We start from the raw sequence: 22,278 nt of genomic DNA on the forward strand, positions 1-22,278 counted from the left end.
CAAGTGCATGCAGTAGGCTTAGGGTCCTCCTAAACCTGCATGCCTGACAGAAGGCCAGGTGATTGTGTGGCTGGCTGCAGACCACATTTGAAATAGTAAGCAGCTGAGTGACTTCTATAGAGTAATGATATTTGAAAACAAAAATAGAAAGGTTCCACTGTGCTAGAGATGGAAACCTAGGATTTCATGAAGTCTCTCCTGGAAGAGAGGACCACACTGTGGAGTCCTGCATGGCCCTCTCCCTCGGGCTCCTCCACAGGCCCTGTGACTTCTCTGTTACTCAACACCCGCATGACACGCCTACTTTCTCCGTCCATCCCACGCACGCCAGGTTTTGTCCTCCTCAGAGGCTCTGCACTTGCTGAGTCCTCTGCTTGCCCTGTTCTTGCCTGCTCTCTGGTGGCTAGGTCCTGTGATAGGTAAGTGTCCAGCTGGCCTTCCCTGATGGCCCAGTCTACAATAGATACTATACATCCCTCCACCACATTGTCTCTCTTTCCATTTCTGTCTTTTGGGGGGCAGCCATGGGGATTGAACCCAAGATTGCTCTCCCACTGAGCTCCATCCTCTGGCTTTTTAAATTTTGATTCAGAGTCTCACTAAGTTGCCAAGCCAGGACTTGAACTTGCAATCCTCCTGCCTCCGGCTCCCTCAGTGCTGGGATTACAGGCATGCACTGTCATGCTCAGATTTTTTTCCATTTCTTTGGAACGCCCATGGGGTAGGAGTTATCTTATACATAAGCAAACAAAGGAAGTTCACTGGCCCTCCACTACTCAGGCAGGCTGATCCTGAACCACAGAGGACTGAGGCAGAGTGGGGACATCCCAGGTGGCTTGGAACATGGCCCTGCCTCCAGCACCCAGCCTGGGTAAGCTCTCAAGTGAGTCTCCACAAAAGCAAGGGAAACTAAGCAAGCAGCTCATAAATGAGCTGGCTGTAGACATCTGGGACGGGCTGGAGAACAGGCCGAGCTGCGGCCCCAGTCTAATCAGGTAGGCATTACCGGGCAGTGATTGCTGCTGGTTTATAAAACCTCACGACTGTCAAGAGCCCCCACATCTGCCCTACAGCTGCTCTGCCTGGGAGAGCCGTGGTTCTGAGATCTGCCAGCGCTCCCTTCCCACTTACTTTCCCACAAGTTTTTAATTGCTAAGTGATCAGTACTGATTGTATTTTGGAAATGGTGCAGAATTTTGCTGTCTGTCATCCTTCCTAACCAGAATGAAACCTAGGGAAATTCTTAAGTCTTTAAACTAGTAATAATAATGCTGATCACTTCCTGTATACCAGCCCCTATGCTACAAGCTTTCCACGCACCCCGCAATCTAATTTCCCAGCACTGGCAGAGATGCACAGTTATCCCACTCATCTGCACGTCGGAAAGGGGCTCAGAGAGGGGATGCCACGTAGCTGATTTAAGTGGCGGGGTCAGGCCTTGCACTTGGGCCTCCCTGCCTGTGAGCTTGGGTTCTGCCCCACCTAGCCGCCAGAACTAGCAGGTGGGAAGGGAGGCAACAAGTAACAAGTGTTAGTAGTGGGCTGGTGTTTCTCGGACAGGGATGCAGGAAGAGAGAGAAACTCGAGCCGGTCTTTAGAGCTAGCCAGGATTTGGGGGCAGGCAAGACAGAAGACAAAAGGTATTACTGTCCTGTGGGCTTCTGTGTTTGCATCTGAACTCCTCGCCACTTCCTCTGTGCCAAGTGTGTCATGGCCACGTTTTACAGCATAGTGAGAGGAGGCTTGTGAGGAGCCTGTGCAGGCTGGCACTCACCACACCTCATCCTTGGCCCATACCCGTGGCAGACACTACTGATTGGTCAGGGCTAGTTTCCTGGGTGTCCACTGTGGGCACTGCTGGCTGAGGGTGACCCGTGAGAAAAGTCCGTTTATCTCCTCCTTGGCTAAGAGCAGGAGGAGAATCAGGAAGCGAAGGCTCCAGCCTGGGTGTGCTGAGCCCCAAGCCCAGGAAACACAGCCCTGGGCCTGCCACTTCGCTCCCTGAATATTTCATTTCTCTCCTGATACAGAGGATCTGCAAATCGTCCATTCCAGACATCCCACATAACACCAAACAACTCAGAAAGGTCCTTAGGACAAACTTAAACCCTACGCAGTCTTCCCAGCTGGTCACAGACGCCTTGTGCCAAAGCTTGGGGAGCACAACTGTGGTCAGCTTGTGGGGAGAGTCCTGGAGATTCTCCTCAGCGTCAGAGAAGCCACAGGCAGCTGCCGGGACCAACCCTCCGTCCCTGTCCTCTCCCTCCCAGGTCCATGCTGTGACAGTGATGGCCTGTGGAGCAATGTGGAGGACATCTTGAGATGTGAGTGTGAGTCTCGAGGGAAGCCAGGAATCCCAGGCCAGCCAGGCATCACTGCGCGCACAGTGCTCCTAACAGTGGTGACTCAGAACACCAGTGCTTAGCGGGGACTTTGAGCTGCAACAGGGAAATCTCTGTCTTTCTGTGAGCCCTGCCGGGCACCTATCTACACAGATGCCCAGGGCAAACTACAGCTACAAACTGAAGATCACTGAGTGGTGGGCTGGCTGGGCTGCTGCCCCAGGGGCTCTAACTCAGTGTTTGGAGGGTGGGTTGGGGAAAGTTCTCAGAGGCCAGAGAAACAGGTGTATCCAGGGAAGTGGGAATCTTGACAGCTGGTAACACAGCCGAGAAGGGCTTGAAACCCAAGATCCGGGGTTCGAAGCTGGCTCTGGTACATACTCACTGTGCGACCTTGGCGAGGCTGCTTAACCTCTCTGTGCTCCAGTTTGTGCTAGTTTCTCAAGAGGTAGCATTAGTATCTTCCTCCTAGTGGGAAGTAAATGGATTAATTTAATTAAAGCATAGCAAGTACTCTCTGAGTTTTAGCCATTCCTATCATTCTGTAGGCCACTGAACCAAGGAAGTGAGGTGTTTTGCAGGAAAAGGATTGCTCTTCCATGCCCTGAACTAGCCTGTGACTGGGCCTGTGACTGTGACTGGGAGTCAGGGAGATGCTGGCCAGCTTTGTGTCCACTTAGATTCTTGTGTATACTTCAAACTCCTTCCTGGGCCACTAAGCCTGGCATCAACCAGGAAGGGGATGAAGAGGGTGCAGAACCTCTGCTCCCCGGGAGGGTGCACTCCCCCAGTGACCAAACTTCCTCCTGCCATGCCCTGCCTTTTAAAGGCCACCACCTACCATCAGTGCCATTCTGGGGACCAAGCCTTGGACCTCTGGGTTGCACTGAAGTCCAAAGCAGCATCCTACTGCCTACAACCACACGGCAGCTGGGCTTGCTTATTAAGATTTTGAGCGTGAATTTCCATGTTGAATCCCATAATTCCAAAGTAAGCCCAGTCCCAAGGGATGAGATGTGCGGCCAGCGGGTTCACAAAGCGTCAACAAAGCAGTGGCCGCTCAAAACAAGAGAGGGTCCTACAACCTGGTGGTGGGGCCAGGGTTGGGAGTAGGCACAGAAATGGGCATCAACCATCCAGACTAAATAATCTGCCTCTCAGCTGCTGACACTGAGATGTAGGCTGGGTCTGCTTCTCCCTTAATGTCCCCCAACCAAGGGATGACCCAGACAGATCTCTGTTCACTTTTTAAAAGAGCCAAATGAAACAATTGTCTGTGCATCTGTGAATATTCAAACAATTACCAGTCATGTTGATGTGGAAGTTGCACTTCAGGCCTTGTCCTAGGAGGTGCCTTTGAAAGTTTGGAAATTAATAAACCGTGAGCTCTCTTATGCCCATAATGATCTACACTTTTAAACTATGTTGACTTTTTAAAAATTAGAAGTATTCCCCATGAGGTAAATGAAGCAAAAATGTTGCTCTTAAGGAGACTGGACCCATGTGGCCAAGCCAGAAAATCTGTAATGCACACCTCCCTAAACTGAGCTGTTCTTGTCAAGAACGTGAATGCATGGCTACAGTTTTGGGCAGAGTGAACACTTGTTTATGACCTTCTCATGTGTTCCCAAAATTCACCAAATTTTCTCCTGGAACGTGCTTGAGTTTTGCAGAATCCTGAAGCCACTAGTGGCTCAGCACTAGCCTTGCCTCCAGTCTTTGCCTGGGTCCACAGCTGGTTTATTTCACACATTTCTTGTCCCCAAAGACTTAAAAGCAGTGGGTCAGCCTGATCACAGATGGGGACTACAAAATGTTTGCATAAGGCAGGAGTGAGGCTCATAGACCAGCTTTCTGGTTCAAAGCCTCAGGCTCTTCTTCAACCTACAGTTCCTTGGCGCCCACCTTACCTGCTGTGCTGAGATCCTGACTGGAGGCTGGGGCTTGAGAATCTGCATTCACAGCCACTGTGGTGGTTACACACTCTGTCACTGGAGAAGGACTGCTTTGAAATATTCATCTGGTGTTTGTGGCTACAGTCAGAGATTTGAAAGAGTAGAAAATCCCACAGTGGAGCAAGGTGGAGGGAAAAATCAGTAACCTTCATGGTTTAGCTTAGAGACCTATTACGGAGTCCTGCAAACCACTTCGGGTTTTATGCTCCTCATTTGACCTGTGCACAAAAAGGATGTGAAGTGGCTTTAGTCACGCATCCCAGAGCCAGGATTTGAGTTCACAGCAGGCCAAGTCCAGAGCCTTCACTCTGCTAGGAGAGTAGAAAAAACATTCCTGACCTCTGGAGGTGGATGGTCCCACTAAGAGGGTGAGCTCCAGTATACTAGAAACAGATAAGGAACAGGACTGGCCTAGACTCAGAGTGCTGCTTGTGAGAACAGAAAAGATAAGAGAAAGCTTTTCCCCAGGGAGCACTGAGTGGAAGAGAAATCCAACACAGTAGCTGTGGAACCAGTGAGAAGACAGTCACCTTGCATCACTGTGGCCATTGCATGAGCATTTTCTCAGCTGGCTGCCTTCCCTCTTCCCCAGAGAAGATGTGCAGAAGTCGCGCCTTTCAGCAGGGTTGGAAGCACTCGCCCTTAGTCTCAGCACTTGGAAGGCTAAGGCCAGAGGACCGGGAGTTTGAGGCCAGCTTGGACTACACAGCAAGACACTGTCTCAAAACTGAAAGAAAGAAACAAAACAAAACCTGAAAAGTGGCAACTTTTCATTGTTGATAGAGACAAACTTATAATCATTACAATACTTGTAAGTCAGAGGACAAAGCAAAATGATCTCTTTTTCACATTCTGATAGAAATATAATATCCTTTCTCTCCTCAATGCCATCCAAAGCAGTAGTATAATACTAGTGCTTCTTGGCCAGAGATAGAGCCAGCTAATCCCAGTTAATCGAGCTGTGGGAGGCAGGACACTTGCCTAGCATGTGAGGCCCAGCACCTCCAGAGAAGTTTTCTGTCTCTCCAACATGAACATGGGCTCCAGCACCATCAGAAAATGGAATCCAGAAATGGAGGACTCATTTTAAATCATGTACACACACATGCACGCACACATACATGCACCTACCCACACACACAGAAAACAACATCCAAATAATTTTTAAAAAATACACATAGGAAACATTCTGGGTGATTAAACGAGTATCGAGCCATCGCCATGGCCAGTGAGTCAGAAGTCTTTAAATGCCTCTTACAGTCAGGTACAGCGCACACACAGTGAAGAGCACACATGCTGTGCATAACTAACTCCTAGACAGACTTACATGGCACGGGCAGTGTCACCAAGATGAAGATTCACAGCCTGTCTTGTATATACAGCTAGAGAGTGACTGTCTTCCTTTGTGTGCTTTCTTTTCATCTGTGTTTTCTTATTTGTGATAAGGGACAGGTGTTGCTTTTGAAATTTGAAAACAAGCTATATTCAGTTTCAAAACTGATGACAGTAGGTGCGGTTGCTAATAACCCTCAAAGGCGCTGCCGGCATGGTGTGCTTTGGATGGGTGCTTGGGAGCCCATCCATGTGACTCCGTTCTCCGCCTCTGCCCCCAGGGCCTGCAGTACATGGAGCTCATCCCCAAGGAGCGGCAGCCAGTGACGGGCACTGAGGGGGCCTATTACCGCCGCCGCCAGCTCATGCACCAGCTCCCCATCTACGACCAGGACCCCTCGCGCTGTCGTGGACTTTCGGAGAATGAGCTGAAAGTGATGGAAGAGTTCGTCAAGCAATATAAGAGCGAGGCCCTTGGAGTAGGCGAAGTGGCCCTGCCAGGCCAAGGAGGGTTGCCCAAGGAGGAGGGGAAGAACCAGGAGAAGCCAGAGGGTGCAGAGACCGCTGCGCCCACCACCAATGGCAGCCTTGGTGACCTGGCCAAGGATGTGGAATATGTGAGTGTCCCCTGTCTCTGGCATGGCTGAAATGGTCTGGGCCCAGGGTTGCATGTGTTGTCAAGGCCCTGTCACATTCAGCAGGTATTTGTTCACACTCTGTGCCGTGTGCTGTGCCTAGAAGATAAGGTCCTTCCCCTGAAGGCTTCTTGTCCAAGTAGAGGGCACAGACAAGCACTCCGTGACTGCTCAGAGAAAGGGCATCTAACCACATTTGGGAGCAAGTGCAGGATTCAAGAAGGTAGTGAGGGGCCTGCTGGGGCAAGAAGAATCTGCACCTGCAAGGTTTGAGGGGATGATGGGCTCCCTGCTAAAGAGGTACACACGTACAAAAGTGACCTAAGTTTATGAGAGCATGGTACAAGCAGAGAAGTCAGAACTGTTCTGTGGGAGTGACAGCATGGTGTGGGGAGTAGGACTCAAGACCAGAGAGGCCAGCAGGGGAGTTTCCTGGAAAGCCAGGCTCTCTGTCCATTCGTCACTCAAGGGCTGGTCAGTTTGCTTTACCAGCTGAGCCCCAGGAAGTCAAACAAGCAGAGAACACTGTTCTCATGTCGGAGAAAGCTGTGGACGTGGGACTTGACTCTTAAGAGTCAAGCAGGCATGGCCTGAGAGGTGACACATGATCCAGGTATGCTCTTGAGAGTCCTCTAGTGACAGCATGGAAGATGCACTGATGGGGGTGTGTTAGTCAACTTTCCTGTCCCTGAGACAAAATACCTGGCACCCACAGTTTAAAGGACAGAGAAATATATTTGGCTCACAGCCTCAGAGGCTTCAGGAGATGTCATCTGGCTCCAGAGCAGAAGCATCATGGGGAAAGGCCTGAGGGATGAAAGCTGCTGCATCACACAGCCAGACAGCAGAGTCAGAGCACCAGAAAGACACAGTCCCCAAAGACATGTCCTCGGGTCCCACCTCCTAACAGCACATATGGCCTTGGACACTGTGGATTAGTCCTCTGATGAGTATAGCACCCCAAGGTCTCATTGTCTGTCCAGGACTAACCCAGTCACCCTGGAAATTAAGTCACCTATCACAGCAGGGAGCCATGGGGCCCAATTTGAGAAAACACAGGGAAGCTACCGTTGAGAGGTAAGAACCGCTCAGACTGCTACGTCTTACGCTGCTCCCAGGGCCAGCTGTGCCTGGTACGTGTGTGCTCCTGCTCACGTGTTTGGAGCTCCCGGGTACTTCCTCCTTCCGTTCTCCCCACCCATCAGCCAGATGACCTCACTGGCTGCTCTTTGACATTTGGAAATAAAAGACCTAGTGCACAGGTCTTCCAGTAAATCACTTGCCTCACCAGTAAGCTCGAAGACCCAGTGGGGTGTCAGCCTAAGGACCGATGCTACCACGGGAGGAGGCTGGCGGGGCTGCCATGTGTCTTCTGACCACAGCTGTGATCTTTCCAGCAGCCTGGGACTACTGTCCCGGAACTAGGGCCTCACACAGCTAGCTGCAGATTCTCAGGTCAAACAAGACATTTGTGTTCTCCTGGTTTGGTGGTGATATTTAAAAGACTCATTTCTTAGGATAAGTACGTTTCATGAGGACTTAGAAGGAGATCTGATCTAGTTACCATATTTCATAAACTCAGCTCCCCTCCCTCTCCCCAGTCCTGCCCTCTGACCTCAGATAGCTGTCTCTTCTTAAATCAGAAACTTTGGAGAATTCCAATTTCTGGGAGAAAATCACATGATGTAATTGTGACTTTCCAGACTTCCATTCCCAAGAGAGAGATACCGGTCAGAGAACATGGGGCAAAGGTGGCCTGAGACCTGGGTCCTTGCTCACATGAACTTCAGGAAGTCCTTGTCACGTTCCAGAGGTATTTAAAAAGCAATACTCAACAGTGAAGGGCAGAGCCCCCAGGCTGTTGCCTGGTGAGGTGAATTTTACCAAACCCACCTACAGATGAAGATCTGGGATTCAAAGACAATAGGTGACTTTCCCAGGCTCCCACTGTCTCCAGGCCTACGAGTCACTGAGTCGGAACAGCTAACTCAGCCTAACTGGGACCTTCACGTAAGCCCTTGCTGATCTCCTAGAAGCAGGAAGGCAGATCCTGATGCAGGCGCCTAGATAGCCAAACAGGCCTTAAACTGTGTGACCCCAGCAGCCGCTGTCAGGTGTGGGAGTGGGCTTGGCCCGGATCCTCTCTCTGCCTCACCTCGTGTGCTGCCACACAGTGTGGCCATGTGTGCTGGCTGTCCTGAGCTTGCGCTCCTCCCGTTCCTCATAGAAAGGCAGTAGAGCCAGGTAGCAGGCAGGAAGCCTGACTGAAGGAGTAAACTTTGCAAAAAGTAGTCAGGGCATTTAACTCGAGAATGCAGGGACATGGAAGAAATTGTTGCATTTGGCCTGGTATCTCCAGATCAAAGAGATTTATGATGGTGGGGTTGGGGAGGGGAGACTGAGGGCATAAAGAACACATGTGCAGCACGCCTGAACTGCACTGCTAACACCTGGCGAAAGCTTGTCATCACAATGATCAATTCGATTATGGCTGGCGCCACCACTTGGTGGGTGTTGCTCTGAATGCCAGACTTAGCACAGATACGAAGCTCACAGCTAGTCAACTATGTGATGAGGTTGTGTCTGCCCAGGCTGCTGAGTCTCAGAACTGGGGTTCATGCCAAGGTCTTCCAAAGCCCAAGCCTGCATTCTTTCCCATTCCCCAAAGCTTGTTCCTGGGAGACCTAACTGCCCTCATGCCACCAAAGGGTCATGTGGCCGCGTAGAACTGGAAGACAGTCAGCAGGATGAGGAATTTCTCTGCACCAGGGCCCTCAGAGCCTTTGTGAGGCTCCTCGGTGCTACCTAAAATCCCCTGAGGGAAGGGTGGCTACCACCCAGCTTCCCCCAAAGCAGAGGGCAGGTACTGTGATCTAGGTAGCGTGTACCCGACCTAGACCACACTTTGAGGTCCCCTGCTAAGGAGTGTTAAAAATCACATGTAAGTTCAGCAAAAATATCACCAATTTAGTAAAGTGGGAATGTGCAGGGGAGCACTGTGGATATTTTCTAAATATATTTGGCCTCTTGCCTCTGGCTGGCCCTCCCTCCCTCTCTCCCTCTCTCCCTCCCTCCCCCTCTCCCTCTCTCCCTCTCTCCCTCCCTCCCCCTCTCCCTCTCCCCCTCTCCCCCTCCCCCTCTCCCCCTCCCCCTCTCTCCCTCTCTCCCCCTCCCTCTCTCCCTCTCGCTCTGAAGTCACCTCACAGGTGCCCATGTGAGAATGCTGTGCAGCACTCTTGCTGTCCCTTGCCTTGTCCATGGGGAGCTATAAAGATACAAGCTCAGCATCCACACGGCCTGTATCCTGTCCTACCAGTCCTGCCCTTACAGGCCTTCAATCTCAGCCATCAGCAACCAGTGAACCTTCCTGTTCTCCATGCAGTGGGCTCTGTCCACTGACTTGCCAGCCTCTAAGGGTGATGTCCGTCCTCTGGAACCTCAGCAGGGGCTCAGAGTCCAGCAATGGCAGAGGCAGGCTAGTGAGTCCTCCCTGAGACTCCTCCAGAGTGTCACTGTGGGAAGAATTATCTCAGCCAGAGGGGCATCACTGCTGAAGGCTTTTCAGAATTGCCCACATGGAGTTCCCACCGAGAGGCTGTATTTGGAGAGGGCCCGGGTCATGTCAGGCCAGCTAGACTCGATAGCTGGACTGTCCAGTGTTGGAGGTCTGAACACGGTGGGCAGAGCTAAATTCTGCACCCACCGTCAGCTTCCAACCCCCAGGTCTGGAGACAGGACAGCACAGCTGACTTTAGGCAGGACACATCTGTCTAGCAGACCAATGAACCCAAGAATTGTGGCTTCCACACCTACCCCAGAGCCGTCCTCTGAAGGTGCCATGCTTTAGGACAGAGGGACCATGGGAAGTGTCCCTGGCCAGTGTGCATGCGGAATAATCCCTCTGCGAGAGGAAATGCCAGGGTACAAACTCCTGTCTGATGCCAGCCCTTCAGCTGTGTGCCACAGAAGTCTGCCTTTAAGTCCATGAGCCCAGTTAAAAACCCAAGAATGTTTAGCCCCACTCTGTCCACTTGTCCCACTGGACTCTGTGTGGAGAGGAGACAAGGGGCAACTGCTCTGTCTCTTGAGATCTTTGTGAAAACCGTAAGAGGGCTGCCATCCCCGCTGCACTGACGAGGAGCACAAGGCAGAGCCGGTGAGCCCGCTGCTGCTGAGCAGTGAGCTCAGACCCCGTCGCAGCTCTCTGCCTTGTGGTGAGGGCGAGCAGTCCTGGGAGGAGGCCAGACAATTGGTCCCACCACAAGGGTTCCCGCCCTACCTGGGTTCTAACCTCTCCTGGGTCTTGGAGCATCAGAGGTGTCCACGGAGCCCCCAGCTGCAGCACTGTAGACCATTTGAGAGCCTGGTCAGAGCCCCACCGCCAGCAATGCCCAAGCCCTCAGCAGCCGCCTCTCCCACCTGGATGGGATCTGTGGGCGCCTGTGCTGTGTGGGCAGCATTCTGCGTGTTCTGATTGTTAACAGTTCCACCAGGCCATTTCCTGTATTCAGAGGCCAAACTGGATGTTTTCTTGGAAATTAAATATACAGATTTCCTGGGCATGGTATTTTGCCCAAGAATTTCCGCCCTTTCCAAACTTGTAACTGAAGAAAGAGGAGAAAGCCAAAACATCGCATTTAATGCACTCTGTTCTTTCCTGCTCACCATTCTTGCCAGGAACCTTCCTTCTGCCTTATCCTGGCCACCACCACCCTTCTTAGGCCATGGGATTGTCCCGAAGAGTAGCCAGCCCGGGAGACACACTGTGGGAAGGGATGTTGTCTTTGTAGTCACGAGGATGCGTCCTTAGGACACCTGGTTGTACACCAGGATACGGGCCTAGCAGCCTGGTTCCTGTTGCTCCATCTTCCCACAGAAATGCAAAGGAAGCCCTCGTCTCCACCCTTCCCCACAGGCTGCCTCTCGGATGGAAAGTTACACAGCTGGAAGCTCAGCCCAGCTCCAGCCCCAAGAGGGACATATTTGTGGGCAAGGGACTTCCAAGTCTTTGTCCAAGCAGATGTCTGGCTTGTGGGCTGTGCAGGAGGGTAGCCAGCTCTTCTGCCAGTCCTACTTGTGAATTTGAGGTCACCCCATCCCTTTTGTGAGCCACTTCTTTCAGAACGGAGGCAGGAGGGTAAGAGGCATAGGAACAAACCTGTGGACAGACCACGGACCCTTAACCAGAGGCATCCCTGGTCCTCTCACCCCCATCTCAGGTATCTATTGGCAGTGGCCTAGAGCAGCTTGCAAGATTACCATGGTTACCAGACTGCCCAGCATCCACCACCATTTTGGAGGCATTTTATGACATCTAAAGGTCTTTTTCCCTAAGAAAATTCCCTTTATCCCACTATTCACACTGTAAATACTTTTGCATGTTGCCATGTGACCCTCACGTGCACTTTTCTTTCATTTGAGCTGCATCCTACCCCACTGACTAAAATAGAGACTGGCACACTTTTCTGAAAAGGAGAAGCTGTGAGTGTTTAAGACCTTACAGGCTCTGTGGTCTGTGTGGCTTTACTCAGCTCACCCACCCCCGAAGCACTAAAGTTGCTGCCAGCCATGTCTAAACAGGTGACTGTAGCCCTGCCCCAACAAGAATTTACTTACAAAACAGGTGGTGGGCTGGGATTGGCCCAAGGGTGGACACAGTTTGTTGATTCTTAAACTAGAAGAATCATTTAAATAGTGTTAGCTTTTCATTAATGAGTTTGATTTGATCTCATTTTATGTTATCAAGTTTAATCGGTGATGGTGATGTTGTTGTTATGGTTTAGGTCAAGAATGAACCCCAGTGCTCAAGGTGGTGTTGTGGGATGTGATTGGGTCAGGAGGTGCCACAGCTAACCATGATGTTGCGGGGTAGGGCACGGTCTGAATACGCAGTCACTGGACCACGACCTGGAAGGATGTGTCTCCCTCCCTGGCTCCTCTGTTCCTCTCTGTTTACTGGCCATCATGGTGTGAGCAGCTTTTCATCCACTAGGCCTCTCTGCCATTGCTGTTTCCTCCTTCCTCCTGGGAGCCAGCTGACCATGGAGAGCCTCTCCTCCTATAAGGTGTGGTGTCAAGTTATTTGTTCCAGTGAATAAGAAAGTAACTAAGGTAGATATGGCAATGGTGTTGACGCTGATCCTGGTATGATACTGGTGATGCTGATGTTTAGTGATGATGTCATCTGCCATTTATTGCTGACAAGGTTGTGTCAACCCAGTGCTAGAATTTTTGCTTGACATTTTACTTAAAACTTAGGAATTAGCATATTATCTCCCTTTTTACAGACAAGAAAATAGGAAAGCAAGAAGATACTCTAAACAAAGTTAAACTGTTTTCAAATTTTGGGTTACAACCCATTAGTGCATAGTACTCCACTTCAGTGGATTATAATCAGATTCCTTTTTAGAAAATTGAAAGAAAAAAGGTATTCCAGATGTAGTATGGGAAATGTTTGTTGTAGAGGGGAGTGTGTGTGTGTGTGTGTGTGTGTGTGTGCACGCTAGATTAAGATGTAAAATGAATTTCCTACTGTGGGGCACAGAAGCAAAACTTTCAAAAAACAAAATTGGTCACCTGGCTAGGTGGGTGGTGAAGCCAGAACTTAAGCTAAGCCTCGTGCCTCCCCAGACCCCACACAGACTCCAGATAACAGAAGTTTCTGTCCACAGAGCACCTTTATAGCTCTAGACTTGTGAGAGGCCACTGCCCGTTGCAGACTCTTTCTTGCTTAGCTATGAACCAAGCAGAACGCTTTCCAAAAGAACCATTCCAGGTCCCACTGCTTATCAAAGCCGTATCTGAGAATAAACCTAGACTGATGTTGACTTCACAGGCACAGCACTTATGAAGCCTCTCCAGTTCTGTCTCCCACTTCATAACAAGCAAGGGAGATTTGGCTAGAAATGCCTGGTTAGCCCACTTGGTTCTAAACTGATGGCCTGCTGAGAAGCAGCATAGGTGATGGGGTTAGTTAACAGTGCTGGCCACCACTGTACCCCGTGGGAGGCATTTCCTGTGGTGAGAGCCTCCACTGCTGCAGATGAGAAAAAAGGCTCTCCTTGGGTGATACCTCCAAAATCCTCAACAGACGAGTCATTGTGGCTTTGCTCTAAAACATCCCTCCCAGTGCTGTGCTCAGAGGTGGGGCTTTCAGAAGGTGAACAAGTCACGGGAGCTCTGACTTCATCATGTATTCATGAGCTCACAATCTGATGACCTTAGGAGGTGATGTGAATTTAGACGGTGGGACCTAGCTGGGAGGAGCAGATCACGACGACACAACGTTGGGGCTGTATCTGGTTCCCAGCTGTTTTTTCTCTGACTCTTCCCTCCATCTTTGCTTTCTGAGCATCATGAGGTGAGCAGTGTCTCCCGTGTCCGTCCATCATGCTGTGTCTGCCTCACTACAGACACAGTCAGGGAAGCCAAGCAACCATAGATCACAGCCTCCGAAACCATGAGCCAAAGTCAGTCTTTCCTCAACTGGATTGATTTTATCTGTTGTTTCTAACACAGTGACACAAAGCTGACTGTCACACAGGGCTGTGTTACTTACTGGCCACATTCCAGAGACCAGGCCCTGGCCCTGGTCATGGCACCCAGCTCACTGCTGCACCATCAGGGGCCTCAGGAAGACTGCCGAGTGGGAGCAGAGCTACCAGAGCTAAGGACACACGAATGATACTTTACCAGAACAGAAAGGCCAGGGAGTAAACTCTTTTGGACACATGAAGTTGCAAAGCAAAGATGGTGAATGATCACCATAAGAGGAGATGGAGAGATGCTGTTTATCAATAAATTGTTGAGTATTTGTGTTGGAAAGAACCCAGTGCCTGAATTCAAGGCCTTTGTGTTAATATTTACTGCATTGTACTAGGGAGCTATTCACAAGCCACTCTGGGTTTAGACTGGTAGGCCTTTGGATAAGAGGCTACCAGAACAAAAACAACATGATAGAGATGGAATTTCTGGCAGGCCCGAGGCAGAGATTACTGTGGTGTAGAGGGCTTTCTGTATCTGTAGATCCCTGTCTGCCGGCCAGCAGGAGACTTAGTCCTGAGGCAGCTCGGGAGCCCCGGCTTTGGCCGCTCTCCTGACCCTGTTGTTGCCTGAAGCACTCTATGTTTTGGTTACTCCAGTACAGAAGCCTTAATAATTCTCTGTGTTCACATTTAATGTCCCTGTTCCCTGAGGTTACATAGTAGCTTCAGTCAACAACATCTGTTTTGTTCGTAAGTCAGCAATTTGGGCAGGGCTCAGGGGAAAAGCTGATCTTTCCATTAAACCTCACCTGGAGCAGCTCATGGGGGAGCTGGGATAGTGTGAAGTCTTCCCACTTGTGAGGTTTGCCTGGATGCCAGGAAGGTGAACGTGCTTAGTGGATGGGAGCCACTGGGTCTCTTGGACTCTCTTCAGTCTCCCTGTGGCTGCTCCATGTGATCGCTCTGGCATGAAGCATCAGGGTAGTAGGACTTCTTCTCTGTCTGCTCCAGGTTCCCCAAGGTTGTGGACTGAAAGAGAGAGCCCAAGGGAAAGGTGTTATGTTTGATATATGGTGTGAACTTAAGAAGTTTAGAAGTTTAACTGAGAGACTCAGCAGGGAGCCAGAGTTCTTACTTTATAAATATCCTCATCCTGTGCAGAGGAGGGCAAGGAGATTTTGTGAGTGCTCCACCCACCCAGAAGTGGGGTGGGGAGGAGGTGGCCTGCATACAGTATGAGGAGGAAAAGAGGCTTGCTTCCTATCCCCTTTTGCTCTGGCTGCTGTCTTGAAGCATTGCCCCAGTGCCATGACAGTCTGACTAGGAGCCAGCTGTTATGGACTGAAACCTCCACAAACAGTGAGCTAAATAGACCCTTCCTTCCTTCATTTTGGGTGTTAGGTATTTTGTCCCAGCAATGAGAGAAAAGTAACCAAGACAAAAGGTGATCCAATGGTCCCTGACTTATAGTGGCTCTTCTTAAGATTTTTCATCTCTACCATGTGCAAAAAATGCTATGCATTCCAGGAGAAACTGAGTTTTGAATGGGGGTGTCTTCCTGGGCCAGCCATGCGCACAGTTTTCTTTCATGAGCAGGGTAGTAGCCAGCAACCACAGCTCCTAGTCAGTCCCTAAGAGTAGACAGCCAGTGCTCCTCAGTGCATCACAGTGCTGACTAGGGGACTCCACAGGTGAGCAATATCCAAGGTTTCTCAGGACCTAACCCTGTTGTAAATTGAGAAACATCTTAGTGGCTTTATGACCACTCAGGACTCACAGCATCACTCCTGCAGTGTGCTACCCTATAGAATCAAGTCCGTAAGATGAGACCATACTCAAGGGAAAGTAACTAAGCTCTGTGTTGGTGAGAAAAGCCCTCAAGGATTTGCCAACATGATTTGAAAGCATCACAACTGTGGGAACCCCATGTCCCTGATGGAGCTTAGCTCTGGAGGCAGATGGATGTGATCTGTCCCACAGCTGGCTCAAAGCAGTTTTTTACTTGTCACGAAGGCTCCAGGCACAGAAAATTCATAATCTTTCATTCCAGGTCTTTTAATAAGAGTTATGGGACCGCCTCCAAACCATCACTGGTGTGGGGAGGGGCTTCCTATTTCTCCTCCCTCCCAAAGGTGGTCTGCACTCCCTTCCCCGGCGGGGAAGTGTGTGAACATAGTTAACACAGCAAATGTGAGAGATTCTCTTACGAGAATTCAATTTGAGAGACTTGGACAAGAGTTGGCAGCTCTGTAAGGATGAATTACCCTTTTCTGTGCCTCTCTGGATGCCTCCTCCTTAGAGGAAGGATTATGAGAATAGTCACACTGAGCTTTCTCAAAGTCAGCTTAGATCTAAACATTCCAGGAATCAAAGGGGGCATTGTGGTAACTGAGTCAAGCAGGTGGTATCATTTTTGCTGAGCCTTTAGCCTCTGTTTATTTTTAGCAATCCATAGCCACAGCCTCAGCTCTTGGGCCCCAACCTCCCCAGTCTCCCAGTTCCTTCTCTGGGAACTTCCAACCCCTCCAGGTGCCCCAGGAGGAGGAGTTGGGTGTATGGGAGGAGTTCTGCAAGGCTGTAGCCCCTCCCCATCCTAGAGGGTGCAGGTCAGAGGGCAAGAGCAGGCGCTCTAACCCAAGGGTGGGTGTCCTGGGTCCAGGGCAATGCGGGCAGGGAGCCCACTTGTGTGGAAGCCCCTGACCTGGCATGGAGAGAGAGAGAGCATGAATAAAAGCTCAAGGATGGGCAGGCTGAGCTCTGCCAGGCCATGTGTGCTGCCAGGGAAGAAACCCGGCCTCATCTCAGGACTGTGATTGAACCTCTCTGAGCCTTCAGTTGCTAGACTATGAGGATGACCATGCTAAGGATAACAGGTGATTTTGCTAATCATTATCATGCTCTTCAAAAGTCCAGTAATTCTACCATCTCATCTAATCCATGCCAGCAACCTGGTGCTGTTTCCATCCTTGGTATCCCTGTTTGATGGTGAAAAGCCTGAGGCACACTGAGGTTGGGTAACTAGCTCGAAGTCCCATAGCCTTAGGCCCAAGCAGCCTGGTGCAGGCGCTCCACTCAGTAGCTCATTGGGATTTAGAAACCATGACCTGGGTGCCAGGCTCGTGGTAGGATATGAGTTAAGTTAGGCTGAGCATTCGGACTCTGGGTTGCCAGCTTGTGCCTAGTGGCTTAGAGGTCAATCGTCTGACAGAACCAGCCCAACCCCAGGTTCTTAGTCCTTTCCTATGACAAGAGAGCGGACACAGAAAAAGCTCAGAGGCAAGAAGAGAATATTGGTTGCTGAGATGTGACCACAGGGCTCGTTACCAGCCATGGGACACAGGGCCAAGACGCAGGGAAGAAGATACATTCATCAGGGAGGACTTGACTGAGCGTCTTCAGACTAAGGGGAAGGCTGGGACCAAGCTCCACGAAGCAAACCGTTCTCCCTCTACACAGCCACCAGTTAACTCCCTGCAGCTCCAAACAGAGCGCCACACTCCTCACCTCAGCACTCCACAGTGGCTCTCTGCTGCCAGAGTGAAGCTCTGACTCCCACTGTGGACTCACCCTTCTGCCGTCCCTGAAGCTGCCTTTGTGACCTCATTCCCCCCTCCCTCTATCCACGGGTGGGTGCCAGCCCTGGTCCCCAGACTTGTCAAGGTACATTTTCATCCCTCTGTTTCTTCTACTTCCAAACTGGGCAGCATCTGACAGTGTAGAGTGGGCTGCACCAACCCATCCTGGTGCAACCAGGAGGGTGTAGTCCACGGAGCGACAGCAAGTGGCTTCTGTGTGCGTGGAAAGGGGCTGGAAGTCTGATTCTATGAGCCTCAGAGCCAGACAGACAGAACACTCACTCGTACCCAAGCAGGCTTTGGCTAATGGCTCCCAGTTCCCAGCTCTGCTGATGGATGGATGCTGAGCCATCACTTACTGTTGGTTTAGACCCAGTGGGTTCTAGGCACAGTCTGTAGGTGAGAGATGGTGCCATCCATCTTCAGTGGCAGTGGCAAAGCCCCAAACCTAGCCTGTTCTCAGGGCTCCTGGCAGGTAGTGGGGAGCTAGCTCAGGGTCCTTCCCCACTGAGCAGATTCATCTGTGCCCCAGATGCCACCAGGCAGCACCTAGGAATTCTTTGTCGTTCAGGGATTTTCCCCCCTAATTTATAGCATTTTAATTGTTTCCTCTTTGGTATATGAAAGTATTTTAAGTAATAAGTATATTAAGGGCATGTTAAAGCATGTAAGTTAAAAGTACTGTTTCAGTCTATATCAGCTCTTGTTTACTGTGGCAAATACCCAAGATAACTATAAAGAAAGAAGCTTCATTTGGCTTGCAGCTTTAAAGGCTGCAGTCAGTCCATGGTCACTGTCCCCATTGCTCTGGGCCTGTGGTGGCCCAGGACAGCACAGCTGAAGCAGCCGTGTGGCAGAGCCGCTGTAACAGCCAAAAGCACAGCAGGTGGAAGGGACCAGCTCCCCACAATGCCTCAGCTTCCCCCAGGGCCATCTCTTACAGGTCCCAGGCCTCCCAGCGGCACATGGACTGGAGGCCAAGCCTCAACACATGGGTCTCTGGGGGAGCTGCAGATGTCACCCTCCCTGTCTTCACATGGTAGAACAATCACTTTCTATTTTGGTGCTTAGAAGGCTAAAATTACCATCTGCAGGCCAAGGTCAGCAAATATATCTGCAGAGGCTCAGGTGGTAAATGCTTCAGGCCTGGTGAGCCAAGAGCCAAAACAGATGATCTCATATAGGCATTTTGTGTAAAAGAAAACAAAGCCAGATGTGGTGGTGCACACCTGTAATCCTAGCACTCAGAAGGCAGAGGCAGGAGGATTACAGGCAAGTTTGATCCTGGCCTGGGCAACCAAGTGAATTGGCAAGACCCTGTCTCAAAGCAAAAACAAAACAAAACAAAAAAACCCATTAAATTAAAAAGACAGGCTGATGATGTAATTCAGTAGGCCTGGGTTCAACCTCCAGTACTACTGGGGCGGGGAGAGGGGAGGCGCGGGACCAGTTTCCATGAGATTTTTATTTGTAAAACTCAAAATATTTCATTTTAAGTATTTCTTTTTAAAACCCTCCAAGTCTGCTAATGAGAAATATTGCATTCTTTGAGGGAGAAAACATGTCACTCCATGGGAGGCCTCGCTTTCTGAAATAGACTGCTGTGGGGTCAGGCTCCAATCCTGGCTTTGCCCCTGTCTGCTGTGTTTTATTGAGTAAATTGTAGAGCTTTCCGAGCCTCAGTTTTAATGATTTTAGGAAGGAAAGTAATGGTTTCTGTAATATAAAAATAACCCTACAAGGAGAAGTAACTTGAATTTGGTAAGAGGTATTAGCAGTGAGTATGCGGTTCCAAGCTCAGTGCTGCACACAGATGAGCCTGAAAGGCACAAGAGCCTCCTCCTTGCTGGGGCTTTGGGGAAAGAGAAGGACTCCTGTGGCTCGACAGATTTCACGGAGTAGCACTGTCAGGATTCTGTCCCTCGGCCAATGAAAACAGGCAAGTCATCAAGGTGCGCTGGGTGAATGAAGGTGTGAGTGATGGGGCGTCCCAGAGTTCTCGCTGCTGCTGGGGAATGAGGACAGAGAGACCCTGCCCTGCCACTCTCCAGTCCCCCAGGCGCACTCTGCTTCCCCACACAGTCATCACCAAAACTCAGGCTAAGGCACAGCCCGAGGGCGCTTCCCCTGTGTCATGGTAGCTGAGCCAGCCAGGGGGATTATTCCTGCAGACAAAGCCCGGATGGGGAGGACGAGTGAGCAGAGGCCTTGGGGGAGCACACCCGTTCACACTGACAGCAAACGAATATGGCACGCAAGACTGCTGAGTCCCGGAGAGTAGGTCATCGGTCATTCCCAAAGCCCTGGGAGATCTGTGGCTCAGAATCATGAAAAGACCCTGAACAGTTCATGCAGATACCCTGAGTAACTTCCTGCCAAAGAGGACAGTACGGGGAGCAGGGAAGGGAGGCCTGATGAGCCCTGCTCAGCCGCCAGCCCCCCACCCCGAGGATCTGGTCAGTACTAATGGTGATGAGTCCTGGGGAGAGCAAGGACCATGATAGCATGTGCTCCATGAACAGCTTCTTGTTCTGGAATTCTCCTCCCAGTGGAAGCATAGTAACACCACAAAGGTTCCAGCTGAGGAAGGTTACACAGAATACCAGATGATGGCTCCCAGAACCAGCAGGGGTGCCCAAAACAGCAGGGAAGGTGTGAAGAGCTGTCCCCTCTATGAGGAGCCGAGGAGACAGATGACTGTGTGGGACACGGAATGCCGGAGAGACGTGGGACTAGGAAAGGGGCAGGAGGTAAAATCTAAGAATACACAAAGCTCAGAGGTTAACAGTCTGTCAATGTGGGTAATGAAATGTCAAAAATGCCATGTTAATATAATACATTTGGAACAGAAAAAACAGTGGTATATGTGAACATTCTTGGGACTTTGATAATTTTTCTATAAGTCTAAAACCTTTCAAAAATTAAAAGCTGATTAAAAAAATAATCGTGCATGAGCAAAAGATTCATTCAAAGGACAAGGTGACAAAGTGTTTTATTATAACCAATCTGGAAAGATTCATTACTTATTATTAATGATTTTAGATTCCACATTGCCACTATCTTTGGAAAAGCTACCACTTTTGAAACATTCACAGTAATCTCAGAAGACTATTCAAATACTCCACTCTTCTTGTCCAGCTATGTATCAGTGTGAAGCCAGATATCAGTGTATTTCCACCAATGGCATAAAGCAAATGACAGCATGCAGAAGGGGTTATGGAAACCCACTGTCGGGGCTGTGATATAAGCACCTGCCTGGCAAGCATGGGGTCATGAATTTAATCCCTGGTACCAAAAAAAGAAAAAAGAAAGCCATGTCTTAAGCAAGTCACCGGAAAGACTTATAAAACAATAAAGTAATTTTTAAATTTTTTATTTTGTTTTTTGCCTGCTAGGATTTTTATGGAAATGTTGGATCTATAAATCAGCTTGGGAGCAGTTGCTATCATGATAGGACTGAATCTTCTAATCCATGTACCTGGCATCATCTGCATTACTTAGTAGTTTTGTTTTTAAAAATTTTCAGTTTTAAAAAAATATAGTGTTAGGGCCAGTGGCATAGCACCTGCCTGGGAAGTACAAGATCCTGAGTTCAATTCTTGGTACTGGAAAAAAAAAAATTTTAAAGTTGGGTGGGCGTGGTGGCACATGCCCGTAATCCCAGCACTTGGGAGGCTGAGGCAGAAGGATCACAGCAAATCAGAGGCCAGCCTGGGCTACAAAGTGAGTTCAAGGCCAGTCTGAACAGCATAATGAGACCCTGTCTTGAAAAGGCAAAAAACAACAACAATAAAAATAGTGGTTTTGGTTTCTCACTTATTTATTTAGGTATTGCTGGGGGTTGAATCCAGGCCTGATGTGTGCCAGGCATGTGCTCCCCCATAGAACTACCCTCATTCCCGTTATTTTTCATAGTAAAATATCTGTTAGCACGTTATATGTTTGTTGTTATTATTAAGTGAATTAATCAAGATTTAAATTGTTCTGAAGTGTAACTTCTCTAATAGTAAATAGCATCACAGTTACCGACATGAATACAATCTTTGTGGAGTGTTCGAGACTACTTGGGAATCATGAGATCTGAGAAGCAGTGGCATAAACTGAAAACTTCCCTGAGATCTCACAAACCACCGATTAGGGAGACAACCCATTATCCTCCCTTGTAGGCGACAACACTGAGGGCCACTCTCTGGTCCTCTGTGCGTCCACTTGCACAAAGGCATGCAGGAAGCAGTGCTGGGGAGCTGGGGCTGAACCCCTGCTATCAGGGTCCCCTCAAGGCACCCTGCAAACTGGCACCCGTGTGCTCCTCCCCCACCGTGCAGGTCTGCGAGCTCTGCAAGGGCGCGACTCCCAGTGACAGCCCCGTGGTCTACGCGGACAGGGCTGGCTACAGCAAGCAGTGGCACCCAGCCTGCTTCGTGTGTGTGCGCTGCTCCGAGCCGCTGGTGGACCTCATCTACTTCTGGAAGGACGGTGCGCCCTGGTGTGGCCGCCACTACTGCGAGAGCCTGCGGCCCCGATGCTCCGGCTGCGATGAGGTGGGCAGGTCGGAGGGCAAGGCTGGGGAGTAGGAGCCTTCATGATGCTCCACAGGGTAGGAAACTGAGGCACTCTTCCCTGGATGCCCTCATTCTCTGTCTTCCCATCTGCATAATGGGGCTGATGCTGGTGTCCTAGCACGGGCCCTGCAGTGGGTCAGACAAGTCTGCCTTGGCACAGTGCCTGGCACTTAACAAGTGCTCAGAAGTTCCCTGGGGGTGCACCAGGCTCACCCCTGCAGTCGTGTCTGTGGCCCCGTGGTTACCAATGCTTGTGCCTTGGTGCCACTGCTTCTGTAGTTGGAATGAGACCACCCAGCCTAAGGAAGACCCGGTGGGGTAAGTGAGAGCCTGTGTGGATAAATAAGTGTGACCCTGGCCTGCCCAAGTGACCAACAGATGGCAGCTACAGCG

General features: G+C 50.2%; 1 protein-coding gene and 1 long non-coding RNA gene across 3 annotated transcripts in view; one reads left to right on the forward strand and one right to left on the reverse strand.

Annotated features, from left to right (window-relative positions):
• Window positions 1-22,278, forward strand: part of Lmcd1 (LIM and cysteine rich domains 1) — a 60,722-nt gene that overhangs the window by 36,684 nt on the left and 1,760 nt on the right. Inside the window, exons 4-5 of the mRNA XM_003464097.5 lie at window positions 5,911-6,246; window positions 21,649-21,864. Of these exons, the coding sequence (XP_003464145.2) occupies window positions 5,911-6,246; window positions 21,649-21,864 (552 nt within the window). The remainder of the gene's footprint in view (window positions 1-5,910; window positions 6,247-21,648; window positions 21,865-22,278) is intronic.
• LOC134470529 (uncharacterized) lies at window positions 1,996-10,695 on the reverse strand. 2 transcript variants are annotated; one of them, XR_010039474.1, is made up of 5 exons: window positions 10,544-10,695; window positions 4,828-5,024; window positions 4,253-4,515; window positions 2,728-2,810; window positions 1,996-2,293 (listed from the first exon to the last, which is right to left on the reverse strand). It is a non-coding gene; the product is annotated as an uncharacterized LOC134470529 (long non-coding RNA). The 2 variants fall into 2 exon arrangements; XR_010039473.1 differs by lacking the exon at window positions 4,253-4,515.

This window comes from Cavia porcellus, unplaced genomic scaffold (genome assembly GCF_034190915.1).
Source record: "Cavia porcellus strain 051 isolate PalLab524CR breed Dunkin Hartley unplaced genomic scaffold, mCavPor4.1 scaffold_15, whole genome shotgun sequence".
Lineage (NCBI taxonomy): Eukaryota > Metazoa > Chordata > Mammalia > Rodentia > Caviidae > Cavia > Cavia porcellus.